Source organism: Callorhinchus milii, unplaced genomic scaffold (genome assembly GCF_018977255.1).
Source record: "Callorhinchus milii isolate IMCB2004 unplaced genomic scaffold, IMCB_Cmil_1.0 Scaffold139, whole genome shotgun sequence".
Taxonomy (NCBI): domain Eukaryota; kingdom Metazoa; phylum Chordata; class Chondrichthyes; order Chimaeriformes; family Callorhinchidae; genus Callorhinchus; species Callorhinchus milii.
The window spans coordinates 54,798-72,780 of NW_024704880.1; the positions used below are offsets into that span (position 1 = coordinate 54,798).

The 17,983-nt window shown below is 47.2% G+C and overlaps 1 protein-coding gene across 1 annotated transcript in view; it reads left to right on the plus strand.

Annotated features, from left to right (window-relative positions):
* The window catches only part of LOC103190888 (inositol-trisphosphate 3-kinase C), a 28,841-nt gene that overhangs the window by 8,412 nt on the left and 2,446 nt on the right, over nt 1-17,983 (plus strand). Inside the window, exons 2-4 of the mRNA XM_042345880.1 lie at nt 15,675-15,774; nt 16,176-16,392; nt 17,672-17,876. Coding sequence (XP_042201814.1) covers nt 15,675-15,774; nt 16,176-16,392; nt 17,672-17,876 — 522 coding nt within the window. The remainder of the gene's footprint in view (nt 1-15,674; nt 15,775-16,175; nt 16,393-17,671; nt 17,877-17,983) is intronic.

Consider the following 17,983-nt stretch of genomic DNA (forward strand, 5'->3'; position numbering starts at 1 on the left):
CAGGCAAATTCTTCCGTTGTTTGTCAGCCTACGGTGTGCAGCGCGGGTTATTATTGTCCCGTGGAGTCCTATAACATAGTGGTTACAGCACTCGGCTCGCAAGCGAGCGGACCCGGGTTTGATTCCCGGACGGGCCGAAACCATAGCCAAGTTTCCACACTCCGTACGTCTCTGTTTACCTAGCAGTAAGTAGGAATCCGGTTGTTACTCGATTGACGAATCGCCACCAATGTGTGATAATCCCTCGAGAAATGATAATAATATGGTCACTCAAATCTACGACTGTTTGTGGGACACTGCTGTGCACAATTGGCTGCAGGATTTCACCCACAAATCACACAGTCAATTTACTTTGCAGTACATTCTGAGCAACGCTTTGAAACGTCTCAATTGCATGATAAGGCGGTGTATCAAATGCGAGGATTATTATTATTTATTCCTGCCTTTCTCTCACGTGGGGCTGCTAGTGGCTTGTGGAGTGACTGATTTTCTCTCTCTCTCTCTCTCTCTGAGCCGAGCTGTCCTTTATTCTTTGCTTGTGTCGCAGAAACCACACATCGGTGGCGTGTAATGGAAAAATTTCTGGTGTGTGAGAAGGCAGCTGGTCCCTTGGAAACCAGATGACATCACTGTGCCTTTTATGGTACGGAGGAGTAGCCGAGAGAGGGTTTGCAGATAATCTAACGTTGAGGGAGGGGAGAGGAGGGGAGAAGAGTGTGTGCTCTGTGAACGCTTCGGGTCTGGTTCTGGCGAATGGGGACAGCCCAAGGCTGCTTGGCTTGAGAGCAAAGCAGCCCGTGCCCATGCTGAAAGGACGTGGCGGCTCATTAACGGGGGCTCCGTGCGATTCGGAAGCTGTCGTGAAGGTGAGCTGTTTATCTGCTTGTGGAGCTGCGGGTCTCAGCAGTGAAGCCAATGCTTCTCGTGGTGGTGGGGGTGGGTGGGGGGGGGGAACGTGGGGGGGGAGAGTGAAATGCTTCAGTTAACTCTTCAACGGTAACGTCTGCAGGGAGATAAGCAAATGATCTGTTGTGGAAAAAGCTGGCTGGGGATAAATGGCAGCGATTCACGCTGCTGGCTGGCTGGCTGCTTTGTGTATGGAATGGAATGCCTCAGCGTTAACGTGCCGTGCATCGAGTCTGTCTTTGTGCTCGTCTGCACCCGGGCCCTTTGTGGGTGTGGGCCAGAAGCTCTCAGTTATTAATAACCCTCTTTGATGCACAATAACAACAACAATAGCGGCGGAGCCCTACGCCGAGCCGGGGGGGCAGGGAGGAGGTGAGGTGACTGTAAGTCACGGGAGAAAAGAAAGGTCTTCAGCCGTGATCCAAAAGGGGTGGGAGAGACGAGGCCCTGGTGGGAGTTATTCTGCTGTTTCTCTCAGAGGTTTGTTGCTTGAATCAGAAATCAGAATCTGGACACGGTTAATATAAGCACGCGCATATCTCTACTTACTCACTCTTTCGTGCACACACACCTCTCTCTCTCTCTCTCTCTCTCTCTCTCTCTCACACACACACACACACACGTGCACACACAGATAGGTGCCCATCTCTACTCTCTCTATCACCCTCATGCGCACAGATCTCTACTCCCTCTCTTACACACATATCCCTCTTCTCTCTCACACACACATGCACATCCCTCTCTTGCATGCACAAACACACTACTCTCACACACACACACACACACACACCTCTACTCGCACATACATATTTAATTTGTTATGATTTGTGTGCGACTGGGCTTTTTTTAACGAGTTGCTGTTTGTTGGCTGGCTCTGGCCTCCTGCTTGTCCCTCGTCCCCTCCGTTGCACCAGCGGTGGCCGCGCTTTCAGCCACTACGCTCCCCCCCTATTTGTCACACTCTCGGCCACTGTCAAGCTCTCTAGGAGGCTACCCTGCGCGAGGGGCGCTGTGTAAATGCAAGTTGTTGTTGGTGATGGTTCGCCTACACAATTCACAATCAATTCACTTTGGTATAGTATATTCTGTGAAGTGCTTTGAGATACCGCGAGGATGGGATAATTATTATTTTCTGGTGCTGTGTATTTCCTGTAAGTTGCAGTCTGTTATCCAAACCACGTGATAAGGCTCTATATCAAATGCAAAGGTATATATCCTTTCGAAACGCTTTGACACGGGCGTGTTGCGGGAATGCAAGCTTTTGGGCGTGGATTGAAAATACTCTGATGGGGATTCTGCAGGTGAATTCCCTCATTTTGGCTCACGGTAGCTTATTCTCGGAGCGCTTTTTACTTCTGTTATTTGTTTCACCGGCAAAATACAGTCACTCCACTTTACCTTGTATCGTGTGAAGCTCTTTGAGACATTCTACTAATGTGAAAGGCACTATTCTAATCCTTGCATTTGATATATACATTTGGTATATATCATGTCGTTGAGACATCTCAAAGCGCTTCACAGCATTTGCTATGAAGTAGATTGACTGGATTTGTGGGCGAAATATGACAGCCAGTTTGCGCACAGCAGTGTCCCATAAACAGTCGTGGAGTCAGTAACCGATATTATTTGAGGGATTGTCGGTCAGGATACCGGGATAGAGAGAAACTCCCTTTTCGAATAGAGCCGCAGGATCTTTAATATCCACCTGACACCTCGGTTTAACGTCTCATCCGAAGAATGGCACCTCCGGCAACGCAACAACCCACCCCAGCACTGCATTGGAGCATTAGCTCAGACGATATGATTCGAAGCCCCTCCGTGAGGGCATGAACCGATAACGTCTTGATTCTGAGGCGAGAGAGAGTGCTACAACGGTGCCGGTCTGACATACAACCAAATGTAAGAATTATTGTGATTTAAATGGGTGTCTGAACTTGTTCCTAAGCTGTTAGAAGTCCTGTTGGTTTATGAGGTCCCAGCCACTGCTGTTCAATCCGTAGGCTCTTTGTTTGGGAAGTTTCCATACGTGTCAGCACTATTTGTGCGCGAGCTGTTGATGTGATGGCTTTCAGTGGCCTGTGGCTCGTCAGCTGACTTTGCTACTGTTGGCAGGAGAGGAAATGAGACCTCATTCAGGCTGTCAGTAACCGCGTGGCTTCACGTTTTACAGCCCCTCTCTGTCAGCCTCAGACATTGAGTCCTGTAGCTCAGTGGTTAGAGCACTCGCTTTGCAAGTGAGAGACCTGAGTTCAATTCCAGGCAGAGGGTGAAACCTTGGGCAAGTTTCCTTACTCCACACAGAGCCTAATAATAATCCTCCAAAACCACAAACAATAATAAATTGGTCATTTTCAATCTACGATTGTTTGTGGGACATTGCTGTGCGCAATTGGCTGCCGCGTTCGCCCACAAATATATACAGTCAATTCACTTTACAGTGTGTTCTGTGAAGCGCTTTGGGACGTCGAGAAGACGTGAAAAGCGCTATATCAAATGCAAGGAATATTATTATTATTAATGGTTAGAGCGCTCGTCTCGCAAACGAGCCAGACAGGTCAGGGCGAAACCTTAGGCAAGATTCCTTATTTCACACACCTCTGTTTACCTTAGCAAAAAGTAGGAACCCAGTTGTTAGTCGATTGCCTAAGGTTTTGTCCTGTCTGGAATCAAACCCGGGTTCTCTCGTCTGCACACTGCAGGACTCGGAATACCACCTACAACAAAGAAACAGTGACTTACACTACATTTAGATTTACATAGTGCCTTAAACATCGAGATCACTTATTAATCCTGGCGCTTGGTACCCAAGCGGGTAGGAGAGGGGAAAGCTGACCAAAAGTCAAAGAATTATCTCTTTAAAGAGGTACGTTTCATCCACAAAACAGTCACCGCATTTTACACTAAAGCGGTTTCTCCTGCTGTGAAAAGGCACCGTACTTTCCCCCACCTCGCTCGCCCACCATTGGCGTGCGGGCTTTCAGGCTTTCTACCCCCACCCTCTGGAACTCCATCCCACAGTCCTTCCGCCTCGCTCCCTCGCTTGCGTCATTCAAAACCCGTCTCAAGACCCTCCTCTTTTACCGCGCCTCGGTCACCCTCCCACCACTATCTCCCCTGCCCTCCATCCCTCCTGTTCCCAACTTCCAGCTCAGGTATGGATTCCTGACTGTCAGCGCCTTAGGACGTCTTCCTGATGTGAAAGGCACCGTGTAAATGTAATGTCTTGTTGTTGTACCAAATGTAAGGGTTATTATTATTATATCTTGGGATTGACATACATTTGTACTGAGTCCCTTACGTCGTCTAGAGCACTTCACAAAGGAGGGGTTGGATGCTGAGCGAGGGAGGGAAGGAGAGAGGAGGATGGCTCGTGTTTTACTCTCTCACTCACACCTACAGATGGAGTTTCAGAGCTCAGATACACTGCTAAAGGTCATGGAACCCACCTGTTCGAGCGCTAAACATCTGCTTTCCGAGGTGGTGGGGTAACTGCTGGAACAACTTAGTCGCAAAAAAATTCCCTGACATTAATTGTACCCAACTATACCAGGCTTTTTGTTTACGTGCGCTTTCTGTACTTTGTGGGGGAAGGAATGCAACCTTCTGCTCTGTTGGGCTTTGTGAGTGAGAGAGAGAGAGTGTGTGAGTGAGTGTGTGTTTGTGAAAATAATATAATAATTATGTCACTCAATCCACGAGTAATTGTGGGACACTGCTGTGCGCAATTGGCTGCCGCGTTTTGGCTACAAAATATATAGTCAATTCATTTTAAAATACATTCTGCGAAGTGCTTTGAGATGTCTCAATAACATGATAAGGCACTGTATCGAATGCAAGGATTATTATTATTATTATTATTATCATTACATCCAGGCAGGAACTGATTGAATCGTCTAAACTATGTGAGCGTTGCCCTTGGCTTTGTGCTTGAACCCTAGTCTCCAAAGGGTTTGTGTAGTAGGGAAAGAGAGAGGGAGCGATGTGAACGGGGAGCCCTGCAATTGATCTAAAAGTAAGCAACTCGGGAACTTTGCTGTACATAACGCAAATGAACATTCTGTTCTTTAACTGAATCAGTTAGATAAAGCTCTGTAAGCCTGACCTAGTAATACAAACGCAGGGAATTCTAGCTTGTAACGCACATACAGGAGGCAATGTGAAACTTGTAGTAATAATAATAAGAATCCTTGCATTCTCAAAGCACTCCACACATACTGTGAGGTGAATTCACTGTGTATTTTGTGGGCGAAATGCAGCAGCCAATTGTGCACAACAGTGTCCCACAAGCAGTTGTGGATTGTGTGACCAAATCATTATTATTTGTGTTTTTGGAGGGTTATTAGCCCCCGGAAAAGCGACCCACCAATCGAATAACAAGCGGGTTCCTACTTACTGATGGGTAAACAGAGATGTGTGTGTGTGGAGTAATAATAATAATAATAATAATAATAATCCTTGCATTTGATATAGCGCTTTTCACGTCGGGAGGACGTCCCAAAGCGCTTCACAGAACACACTGTAAAGTGAATTGACTGTATATTTGTGGGCGAACGCGGCAGCCAATTGCGCACAGCAATGTCCCACAAACAGTCGTAGATTGAAAATGACCAATTTATTATTGTTTTGTTTTTTGAAGGGATTATTATTAGGGCTCTGTGTGGAGTAAGGAAACTTGCCCAAGGTTTCGCCCTGTCTGGAATTGAACTCAGGTCTCTCGCTTACAAAGCGAGTGCTCTAACCACTGAGCTACAGGACTCCACAAGTCCTGAAAACTTGCCGAAGGTTTCACCCCCACCCGCCCGGTGGGTTGCGAGGCGAGCACTCTTAACTACTGAGCCAAAGGACTGCGGTTCCAAGCTCCACTTCAGATTATGACTAACCGGGTGGGATTAATGGCAAGGTTTGCTTTGGTTGACATTTGCAAGCAGAGTAGCTGGTAATCTGTTTAAAATACTGATGTAGGATCATCGGGGATCAGTTATTTCAAGTGTTTGGGCATGCGGCAGTGGGGTGGGGAACGTGCACTAAGGCACGTATCTTGCACCTCCCCTTGTGAAGACTCCACAACCGTGAAGTGCTCCGGGACGCTACCCCGCATATAAAGGGCGCTGCGTAAATGATGCAAATTGTTGTTGTATCTTGCTGTGCTTTTACCCGTATGATTTATGCTCTTATTTTTCTCTCACTGTCTCTCTCCTCTTTCCGTCTTTCTCCCTTTACCTTTCTCCTTCTCCTAACCCCTCTCGACTGGTTGCTTTAGGCTTACATTTAAAAAGCACCAGTGCAGATGATATTTGTCGACAATGCAGCCTGTCTCGGCCTGCCCCGGACACCTGCGTGATCGCAATTTGCCTACAATGCAGTATGTCTCGGCCTGCCCCGGACACCTGTGTGATCGCAATTTACTTAAAATGCAACACAGATACAACGGTCAGCGGCCACGACCAGAATTAGTCCTAATAACTTATAGGAAGACGAGAGACTAGAAGAGCGAGGGAAAGTTTTTAAAGAGCATCTGCGACTGAGACAAAATCTGGGTGGAGCCATAATTACCATTAGCTATTTTGGAGAAATGATGGAAAGGCGATTAATAGATGAGATTGAAGCTGACTAAGGGAAATAAAAGCACAAAGAGCTGGAAGAAACGAAACATCTATTGAGCATCTGACCCTGGTGTAATTTTTCCTGCCTGAACAAGTTACAGCTCCACTTGGCCGACTTATTTTGCACTTTAGGGAAATAATAGCAACCAATGCCATTTCTAAAGGACGAGACCTTAGGCAAGTTTCCTTATTCCACACCCACGTGACTTTCTTTGCGTCGCAGTAAGTAGAGACCCGGTTGCTAGTCAATTGGCGGTTTGCTTTCCGGGGGTAATAATCCTATCGAAATAATAATAAATTGGTCATTCAATCCGCTGTTGTTTGTGGGGCACTGTTGTGCGCAATTGACTGCCAGGTTTGCCTATAAAATAGTCATTCCACTTACACAGTCATATCCTGTGAAAAGACGTCACAGTGACGTGATAAGGCACTGTATCAAATACATGGATTGTTATCATTGATGTCCAGGCAGTCACTGTACTTTTGCTCTCTTGTTTCTCATTTTCCTTAAGTTTTTAAGAGCATGTGCGACTGAGACAAGTCTGGACGGAGCCATAATTACCACCGGGGTTATTTTGGAGAAATAGTGAAAAGGCGAGTAAGAGATGAGATGGAAATAAATGGGTGAAATAAGAACACAAAGTGCTGGGAGAAACTAAACATCTATTGAGCGTCTGAAACCTGGTGTCATTTTTCCTGCCTTACAGCCACTCCCCATCAACAGACTCCCACCTGCTCCTTGCTTGACTCACTCTTTCTCCCAAACTAGATTTTCTTCTTTAACATCTCGGGTTTTCAATGCGTGGCTTCGCTCTGCTCTTATAGTAATAACACTAACCCTTGCATTTGATATAGTTCCTTATCGCATTATTGAGATGTCTCAAAGCGCTTCACAGAATATACTGTAAAGTGGATTGACTATATATTTTGTGGGGTTGCAGCAATTATTACCCCTGGAAAGCGCTCCACTAATGGACTAACAACCAAGTTCCTACTTACTGCTAGGTAAATAAAGGCATGTGTGTGGAGTAAGGAGTAAGGAAACTTACTCAAGGTTTCGCCGGGAATCTCTCGCTTGTGAGGTGAGCTTCGCTGCGGGGTTCCACTGGGATCTTTCCGCTCTCAGGTTTTTCAGTAATGATAAAACCTTACAATTCCCTTGAGGGACTCCCTGTGGAATTCCTTACGGGCAATGCAAGGCATTATTATTCAAATGCTTCACAGGATGCACCCTTAAAGTGTTAATTCATTTGTGCTCAGCACTATCTCAACAAAGAGTCATGAAGTGAATGAGCAATTATATTTGAGTTCAAAGTCCCGAAGTAGGGTTTGAACCCATGAATGTTTGACTCAAGAGTCGAGAGTAAAACTACGTGAGCCAGGTTGACTCACAGTCTCGCGGCTAAGTGAATTGATATAAATAACACAGGTGGGGCACACTATGACATCGTTGTTCAGGTACGTTCTGTCGAAGAGGAAGGTCTTCAGACGTGATCTAAAAGAGAGGAAGAAGGAGGCAAGGTGGAAGGATTGGGGGAGAGAGTTCAAAAGCTTCGGGGCGAAGAGGCTGAAAGTGGGACCGCCAATGGTGCAACGGAGGGGACGAGGGACAAGCAGAAGGTCGGAGGCAGTGGGTAGTGGAGTGGGGAGAAAGCAAGTCAGAGAGGTAGGGAGGTGCCAGTTGTTTGCTTTAACCTTGCCGGTACAATTAGACACCTCCTTTGCCTCCAAACACAGTCGCTCCACGAAATGGGAATTAGAATGAAATGCTTCAAGACATTTGGACGTGATAAGCTGCTATAAAAACATTGTTTTTGTTTCCTTTCTGAAAGAGGAAGGTTGGGAGGGCCACTGTCAGCCTGTTTTTTGGGATATTCTGATGTGTGCAGTGTGAATCAAGTGTGTGTGTGTGTGTCTTGTATAATTTTGTATAATAATAATAATCCTTGCATTTGATATAGCGCTTTTCACGTCGGGAGGACGTCCCAAAGCGCTTCACAGAACACACTGTAAAGTGAATTGACTGTATATTTGTGGGCGAATAATTTTGGAGTGTGTGCATGCGTGGGCGTTTCAGATCCTGACTACAACTGTTGGTTGAAGCTAATTACTTAAGAGCATTTAAAAGAGAATTAGACAACTCCTTGTGCAGAGGAAAGATCAAGTAGACAGGATAAGGAAGGGGGGAGCTAGGAGAGGGATATGGTGGACTGAATGAATTTGATTTCTATGTTTTTAAAAACTGTAACCAACAACAGCAGCAAATTGCATTCCTTTAATGCCTTTCACGTCAGGAGGACGTCTCGAATGGTTTAAATGCAAAGCATGTAAGTTGATTTTGAAGTATGCTGTGCGTGGGTTGTGTCATCATTCATTCACAGCGTGACTTATTGTAAGCTTCAGTCAGTCTGATGACACAGACTGACTGAAGCTTACAATAAGTCATGCTTTGCATTTAAACCATTTGAGACGTCCTCCTGATGTTAAAGGCATTAAAGGAATGCAGTTTGCTGCTGCTGTTGGTTACAGTGATCAGGTAGCTCTGAGGGGAGTGTCTATGAAGGCAGGATAAAAGCCAGGCCTGCCTGTCAGCCTGCTCCATTTCACACCGGAGTCCGGTCAGGCAAGAGTTACATAAACTTCCCCCTGGTCAAATTGCTATTTTAAGTCATTCCTGTTTTCGACGATTGGGATTACTTCTCTTAAAGCTCTTCATCTCCGCTGACTTCCTGGAAGGAAACGCACGACAGAATTTCGGTACAGGTGATTTGGTATANTTTTTTAACACACGGAAAGTACGTCGGCTTGTACGTTGTCCTGTATCCCAGTCCAGATTTCCTGGCCTTAGGGACTGTGCCTGAGATTTTATGGTTAACTGAGTTTCTGCTATTTCGGGATTTTGTTTCTCACTCTATATGGGATATATAATAATCTTTGCCACTTGATATAGTGCCTTCTCACGTCGTTGAGATGTCTCAATTCACTCAAAGTGAATTGACTATATTTTGTTGGCAAAACGCACCAGCCAATTGTGCACAGCAGTGTCCCACTAAAAATTGTGGATTGAGTCACCAAATTATTATTATTTTTGAAAGGATTATTAACCCCGGAAAAGCGATCCGCCAATCGACTAACAACCGGGTTCCTACTTACTAGTAGCTAAGTAAACAAAGGCATGTGGCGTAAGGAAACTGGCTGAACGTTTCACCTGCACAACAACGACAAAATTTATAGAGCGCCTTTCACGTCGGGAGGACGTTCCAAAGCGCTGAACAGTCAGCTGTCGGGGTCCGAGCATGGGGGAGGGGTGGTGTAGGGGTGAGGGAAGGCAGAGAGGTGGGAGGGGGACCAAAGGCACGATCGAAGAGAAGGGTCTTGAGACCGGCCTTGAAGGAGGCGAGGGAGGAAGCGAGGGGAAGGGAACGTGGGATGGAGTTCCAGAGTGATGGGGCAGAGAGGCTGAAAGCCCGGACACCGATGGTAGGGTGGGATGTCAGTTGTGACCTTGACCGATTGGAAGGGCTCATGGAGGGAGTGGGAGGAGAGGAAAGAGCGAAGCAACGGCTCTCTCAAGGACTTGGATAGGAAAGGGAGGTTGGAGATGTTACAGTATTACAGTACAGAAGGAGGCCATTCGGCCCATTGTGCCTATGACGACTGTTCGGACGAGCTACCCAGTCCCACTCCCCTGCTCTCTCCACGTATCCTTGCAAATGTTTTCCTCAAACCAGGATACAAGTCCTGCCTATTGCAGGGGAAGAACGGCACCACACTGTTTTTTTAAACTGGAAGCTCTGTGGTTAATGTGTTCCTTACACAGCTTTTCATGAAGGAATGTTTGTGAGCTATTGCCAGGCAAGTCGTTCAGTTTGGCTGTCCGTCAGTCTCTCTGAGTACTAGCCATTGCTGGTGATTTTCGATGTTACAGTCGACCAGATAGCAGACTGATCACTTCACGTTAATAACCCACGTGTGAAGTGCTCTGAGGTTCCCTTTGTAGTGATGAGGTTCTATCTGGAGATCAAGTGCTGTTGTCTTTTGCTGTTGATCATTGATAGAGGAGAGCAAGAGAGGTTGTGAGAGGCTTTAACCCATGTCTGTAACCGCAGAGTCAGGAGTAGTTAGTGCTCAAATCTTGCAGGTGCTACTGTCCATTTTATAGTATTGATGTCTGCACTTCGGTTTAACGTCTCATCAGAAGGACAGAGCTGCTTTGGAGCGTCAGCTTAGACTATGTGAGCCCAAGTCCCGACATGGGGCTTGAACCCACAACCTTCTGACTCCCAAGGCGAGAGTGCTACCTCTTGAGGGTTGATGTTGTGTTGAAATTAGTATTGGATTATGTCTCTGCAAGCCAGAGACCTAAAGGGCAGGATGGTCCTTGCTGGACAAGCAGCGGGAAAGCTGAACAGCTTTGTGTAATTTTGTTCTGGTTGTTTGGTATGTATTTGTTGTCTGCATTTGTTATTCGAGGACCAGTTGATGTGGGTAGATTGAGAAGTTGGTGATGGATTTTTTTTGCAATCATAAATCTGATTGGCGAGGAATCGAGAGTGATATCTAAATGAAATAAAAATAGATGCGACTGAAAACATGCAGCAGGTCAGGCAGCATCTTTGCAAGTGAGAGACCTGAGTTCAATTCCAGGCAGAGGGCGAAACCTTGGGCAAGTTTCCTTACTCCACACAGAGCCTAATAAAAATCCCTCATAAAACCAAAAACAATAATAAATTGGTCATTTTCAATCTACGACTGTTTGTGGGACATTGCTGTGCGCAATTGGCTGCCGCGTTCGCCCACAAATATACAATCAATTCACTTTACAGTGTTTTCTGTGAAGCGCTTTGGGACGTCCTCCTGACGTGAAAAGCGCTATAACAAATGCAAGGATTATTATTATTATTATTATCTATGGATAGATGAAAATGAGTTAACATTTCAGGTCGATAACCTTTCGTCAGAAGGATTTCTGGATGATTTAGCTTCAACCGTCAGGGTGGCCTCTGTGTGTGTGTGTGTGTGTGTGTGTCTCACTATCTGCTGAAATGGAGAGGCAGCATGGGGCTGGGGGGAATAATAATAATAATCCTTGCATTTGATATAGTGCTTTTCACGTCTTCGAGACGTCTCAAAGCGCTTCACAGAGTGTACTCTAAAGTGAATTAACTGTATATTTGTGAGTGAAACGCAGCAGCCAATTGAACACAGAAGTGGATTGAGGTGAACCATATGAAGTGGCAAACAAGTCGTGGATTGACTCATTTTATTATTTCTTTTTCTTGAGGGATTATTATCAGGCGTGTGGAGTAACGAAACTAACTCAAGGTTTTGCCCTTCTGAGAATCGAACCCAGGTCTCTCGCTTGCAAGGCGAGTGCTCTAACCGCTGAGCTACATGACTCCACATGCAAGCTCCCTAGATTGTCCAGGAGCGTGGACAATCTATCCATTAGGGATTTGGCTTGCAGGGTTAACAAGCTGAGGGGCGAGGATTTCCTGCTTGGCCATTGAGCGCGCTGTCTGGCCAAGCTTTCCCGCTGCTTTTCCAGCTAGGACCACCCTCCCCGTTAGTTAGGGTTGCAGGGTTTGGCTGTGGGGTTAACAGAAGCTGAGGGGGAGGATTCCCTGCCCCCCAGTGACCGGTCGGCCCTTCCAGGTCCTGCCGATGGGCTGGGCTGCCATCAGCACTGAGTGCCCCGGAATACTGGGGCCCCTCCTGGCACGGTGGGGTGGGAGGGGGGGGCCTCGATTCCCACATTCTGTTGCCAAACAAGTCACCTTGACGCCAGTTCAGCTCTGAGGAGACCCCTCTTACCTCCCCACCCCTCACAAGCAAAATAGTGTTAAGGATAAAGAGAGGGGTTGGTGGAGAGAGAGAAAGGGAGTTGTTGGAATTTGGAATGATCCGCCCGAAAGGGCAGTGAAGTCCGATTCGATAACAGCTTTTAAGAGAGAATTGGACAGGTATTTGGAGAAGACGGGTTTGCAGGGTTATGGGGAGAAAGCTGGTGATTGGGGTTAGTGAAAGTGACGCTCTGTCAAAGAGCCGCACAGACTCGATGGGCCGAATGGCCTCCTTCTGTGCCGTAACATTCTCTGAATCTATGAAAGACCAGGTAATGATATTGGAATAGAGAGCTCCAGTGGGGGAGTGAGCACCAATATGAACACTACGGACGAAAGAGCGGGATAATGGCTGACTTTAGTGTAAGATTCAGACCAAATTCGGTGCCCTAATTTCTGAGATTCTGTAGCTGTTTTGTTTTAAAGACTCCACAACAGGTCAGAACGGTGCCGTTTGAAACTGCTGCCGATCTGTGGTTTGTCAGATTTGCTAGTTGATGCGCTCTGCAGAGTCTGTACAGAAAATTGTTCACCCACAGAAACCACAAGCGAGTTGTAATGGAAAATATGTGTCATTGTCCGCAGGGCAGGGCAGCACCCTCTAGTGTAGAGAGCGCGGAGAATTAGAGGAATCATCAATATTCAATTGATTTTTTTCCCCCCAAGGTGTCTGACAAATGCAATATTAAATAAATCAAAATTCTGACACTGAGGCGAGAGTGCTGCCAACTGCACCGGGGCTCATGCGCTGAGATGTCCTCTCGAGGCACTGTATAAAACGCAAAGGATTAGGTATTTAATTGGATCTGCTGGAATATATGGACACACACAGAAACCCATCACCGTTGCATAAGAGTATCCAAGCCCAACTGAGAATTCCACGCATCCCACCTACAGAGAAACCCCAGTGATAGATTGTTGGGATGGAAGCGCTCTCTCTTTCTCCTTGGAGGGACGCCTAATATTCTGGCAAGGATTCGGCGCAGGTTGGCAAGCGCCAAGGCTTGGGGTGGGGGGGGGGGAGCCCAGATTATGCGTTGGAGTAATGCTGGAGTCTAACCAGCTAAAACCGCGTAGCTTGCCATTGACATTAGTACTGACAACGCCTCAAGCCGCTGAAACTCTTGCTCATGCCTTCATCACCTCCAGACTCGACTATGCAAACGCCCTGCTTGTCGGCCTTCCCAACCCCTCCCTCCACAGCGCTGCAGATAATCCAGAGCTCTGCAGCCCGTGTCCTCTCCCCCACCAGACTCCGTGACCCATCTCCCCAACTCTCACCCAACTCCATTGGCTCTCTATCCTTCAGAGGATCCAGTTCAAGATCCTGGTCCTCACATACAAACTTCTCCAAACCATGGAAAGGTGGAAAGGTGCAATATTGAATAAATCAAGTATTATTGTATCTTATCTGAAAGGCAGTATTTCCAACAAGTTGTTTTTCTCCTCCTGCTTGTCCCTCATCCCCCCTGCTCCACCATTGGCGGCCGCGCGCGCTTTCAGCCACTACACCTCGATGCTTTGGAAATCTGTCTGAGGACTGAAGACTTTCCTCTTCGTAATTACACCCACCCCCTCCCTCGCCCCGGCTTGCTGTCAGGCTCCGCCACTGTCAAGCGCTCTGAGACACAGCCCGAGTGAAGGGCCCTGTAAATGCAAGTTGTTATAGGACATTCTTAGGCGGCTCAGATTTGCAGAAACTCTCATATCTGTTGGACAAAATACTGCAGATGCTGGAAATCTGAAACAAAAACAGAGAGAACTGGGAAAACTCAGCAGTTCCGACGAAGGGGCGTAGCCCCGAAACGTTTTCTCCATAGATGCTGCCTGACCTGCTGAATTTTCCCAGCTCTCTTCAGTTTTGGTTCTTATCTATTGGCCTCTGCCTGTGTTGGAAGCAGTGTCCCGGAACATGAAGCATTCCTGACTGATGCAGAATTGCCTTTGATCTCTCTCAGTTATGTAGGGCACTTGTGGACGCGGTTTGGATTCCCAGGCGACACTTCTGACGAATGCAACATCCTTCTCAGCATTGCATTGGAAAGTCATCCTGTACAATCTTAAGTTTCCATTGTCGTCTCATTTCAGTTGAGTCTGGTCTGATTCAGAGTCTAGTTACTGTATTGTGCGCGAGAGCCTCTTTTATTCTTGCTCATCAGCCAAGCATGAGTCCCTTGGCTTTATTGGGTTCCCTTGTTGGATGCGAGTGGAAGAGAGAGAAAGAGAGATAGTGTGTGTGTGTGTGTGAGAGACAGAGAGAGAAAGAGAGCTCTTCACAAAATACACAGTCACAATATAGGAAGGGAGTGGAAGCATACGCTGCTGTTACTCATCCTGGAAAACTGAATAGACTACATTCCGATTTCTGGTTCCTGAATGTATATGTTTCAGAGAAAGCACCTTCTGCTTATGCTATTCTACTCCAGTCCCATTGATCATAGAATCTTACAGCACAGAAGGAGGCCATTCTAGTCCCACTCCCTCCGCTCTAACCCCAACTATCCCACTCCCCAGCTTTTACCCCAACTACTCCCATTCACCCACTCTTGCCCCATAGCCCTGCACATTTTTCCTTTTCAAGGACCTGCCTGATCTGATTCAGCGTGTCGTCACTGTTGTGTGTTTTTTTATCCTGCTCCCTGAGGAAGGGAAGGGCAGGCTGATGAGAGGAGTGCGTATGAGAGCCTGGGAAAGATACATATCACACCGTCCACCCCCGCCATGTGTCACCATGTCTCTTGAGAGTGAGTTGGCACAAGGAGCTCCTCGGTAAAGCAAGATGCTCAGCGCCCATTTGTGATATTTATAGGTCTTTACACGTGCCCAGAAATCATTTCCTCCTCTGCGTTACTCATATATGTGAGAGCGCTCGCCTCGCCAGGAAGAGGACTCGGGTTTGATTCCCAGACCACGCAAAACCTTAGGCAAGTTTCCTTACTCCACACAACACAACACACACACGCTTCTGTTTACCAGCAGTAAGTGGGAACCCGGTTGTTAGTCGATCGGCGGATCACATTCTGGGGGTAATAATTCCTTCAAAAAAAAATAATTTGGTCATTCAAACCACGACTGCTTGTGGGACGTTGCGGTGCAAATTGGCTGCCGTGTTTCGCCCACAAAATACACAGTCACTACACTTTATAGTGAATCATGTGAAACGCTTTGCGACATCTTCTCAATGACGTGATAAGGTGCTGTATCACATGCAAGGACTATTATTATTCTAGGATGTTCCTGCCTGTGATTTGCTCGGTCGGTCGAGGGCTATATTCGGGGTCGTTGTTCAGCCTCTAATTGTGTTTGATTGTCTCTTTCACAGAACAAGTCGTGGAAGAAGCTGAAAACAATGGTGCATTGGTCCCCGTTTGTGGTGTCCTTCAAGAAGCGTTACCCATGGGTGCAGTTAGCAGGTCATGCAGGTAGGCAGCTTATCTCAATGCCCTCTTCGACTGCGCGTTCAGTCATCTCAGTCGATAGTAGCTTCGTAAAGCGAATTGGATAGGTACTTGAAAAGTAAAAATGTGCAGGGCTGTGGGGTAAGAGCAGGGGAGTGGGGCTAGTTGGGGTAAAAGTGGGGGAGTGGGACTAGTTGGTAGCTCTTCCAAAGAGCCAGCACAGGCACGATGGGCTAAATGGCTTCTTTCTGTGCTGTAAAATTCTATGAAAGGCAGGTTAATAGAGTTGAGGTCCAGATCAGCCACAACCGAAATAGAATGGCGGGAACAGGCTCAAGAGGCTGAATGACCTCCTTCTGTTCCAAGGAGAGAAGTGGGGTTCGTATTAAAGGCTGAGCAATAACCCGCCCGCCCTTATCTTTCAGGGAATTTCCGAGCCGGAGACTATGGGAAGATCCTGAAGAAGTACTGTGAGTGTGAGCAGCAGTGCCTGGAGTCCCTGATGAAGGACTCACAACTGCGTCCCTTCGTGCCGGGCTATTATGGCGTGGTGGACAGGGACGGAGACAGCTACAACCAAATGGAGGATCTCTTAGCCGAGTTCGATTCCGCCTCGATCATGGACTGTAAAATGGGTGTGAGGTAAGATGACAGCGATCACAGCTGAAACTTGCTTGCCAAACAGCATCCCAATGGCCAAGCTATGTGGTTTCAGCTGGTTAGACAACTGCAGTTACCTGCCCCCCAAGTCTTGGTTCTGGCCAACCTGCTCGTAATACTCTCCGGTATTAGGTAAGCAGGGTGTGTCCCTTCAGGGAGAGAGTGCATAGCATTGCTTTTCCTGGGGTAATAGTCTCTCCAAAATAAATAAAATTAATTTGGGTTACTCAATCCGCAGCAGTGTAAGTGACGCTGCTGTGCGCAATTGGCTGCCGTGTTTTGCCCACTCTTACCACTACGCCACAGGATTGGGTTAATAAGAGCGTCTTTCGCACATACCGGGGTAGGGAGTGGCACTGCTGTGACTTGGAGCTGCATTTGCAAGGGCTTTTGTTACATCTGGGCGGGTGAATTGCCCACATCCTTCCTGATCTCGTCTACATAAACGCATTGTGTGCTTTGTTTACCGTGTGCATTGTTAAACTCATTTTCTACTCCCAGTAGTCTCAAACGAGAAGGGATTTTAATTACAATTAACGCAGAGTCCTCCAGTCACTCTCTCTTCCCATTGGCTCAAGCCTGTCCCTCCGTTAATACCTGTCTGTAAAATTGGGATTTCCACAATTGATGATGATGATGATAATAATAAATCATTGTTGCATTTGATATAGCGCCTTATCACATCGTTGAGACACCTCAAAGCGCTTCACAGAATTTACTGTGAATTCAATTGATTGCGTTTTGTGGGTAAAACTCGGCAGCCAACTGTGCACAGCAATGTCCCTCATGGATTGAGTAACCAATTTCCGTTGTTGTTTTCTGGTGGGGGGGTGGGTGGTGGTTGGTGGAGGAGTTATTATCCCCAGAAAGCGATCCGCCAATCCACTAACCATCACTGTACAGGTCTCCACAATTGTAGGTCAAACGTTGTCTCCGGCTCTAACTCCTAAGTAAATCATATGCAATCCCTTGTTGCATTCAGTACAGATTGTTTAAGTCAGGGTGGTTCAACTGGCGGCCCGCGGGCCACATCCGGCCCAGACGATGATTTTCGATGGTCTCTGAGGTCTAAGGCTCTGCCTGGCAACGAGACTGGATAAAATATTGCTTATGGAGGCCACGGAGGTTTCTCAAATCTCAGCAGCCAAAAGGTTGTCCCCACCACCCCCGGTCTAAGTGATGGTAAAGTGGGACACCACTGGTATATAGCACCTCTTCCAGGCTGTCTGTGCCTCACATACCTTTGTTTCCCTTGTTGAAGGACATATCTGGAGGAGGAACTGACCAAGGCTCGGGAGAAACCCAAGCTGCGGAGGGACATGTATGAGAAGATGATCGGGGTGGACCCCAGCGCTCCCACCCCCCAGGAGCACACTCAGCAGGCCGTCCTCAAACCCCGCTACATGCAGTGGAGAGAGACCCTCAGCTCCACTGCCACCCTCGGCTTCCGCATCGAGGGCATCAAGGTACTCGCTGGACTGTGTGTGTGTGTGTGTTTGAGTGTGTGTGAGAGCGAGTGCATGGGAGTGCGCGTGTGTGTGAGAGAGAGTGCGTGTGTAAGTGTGTGGGAGCG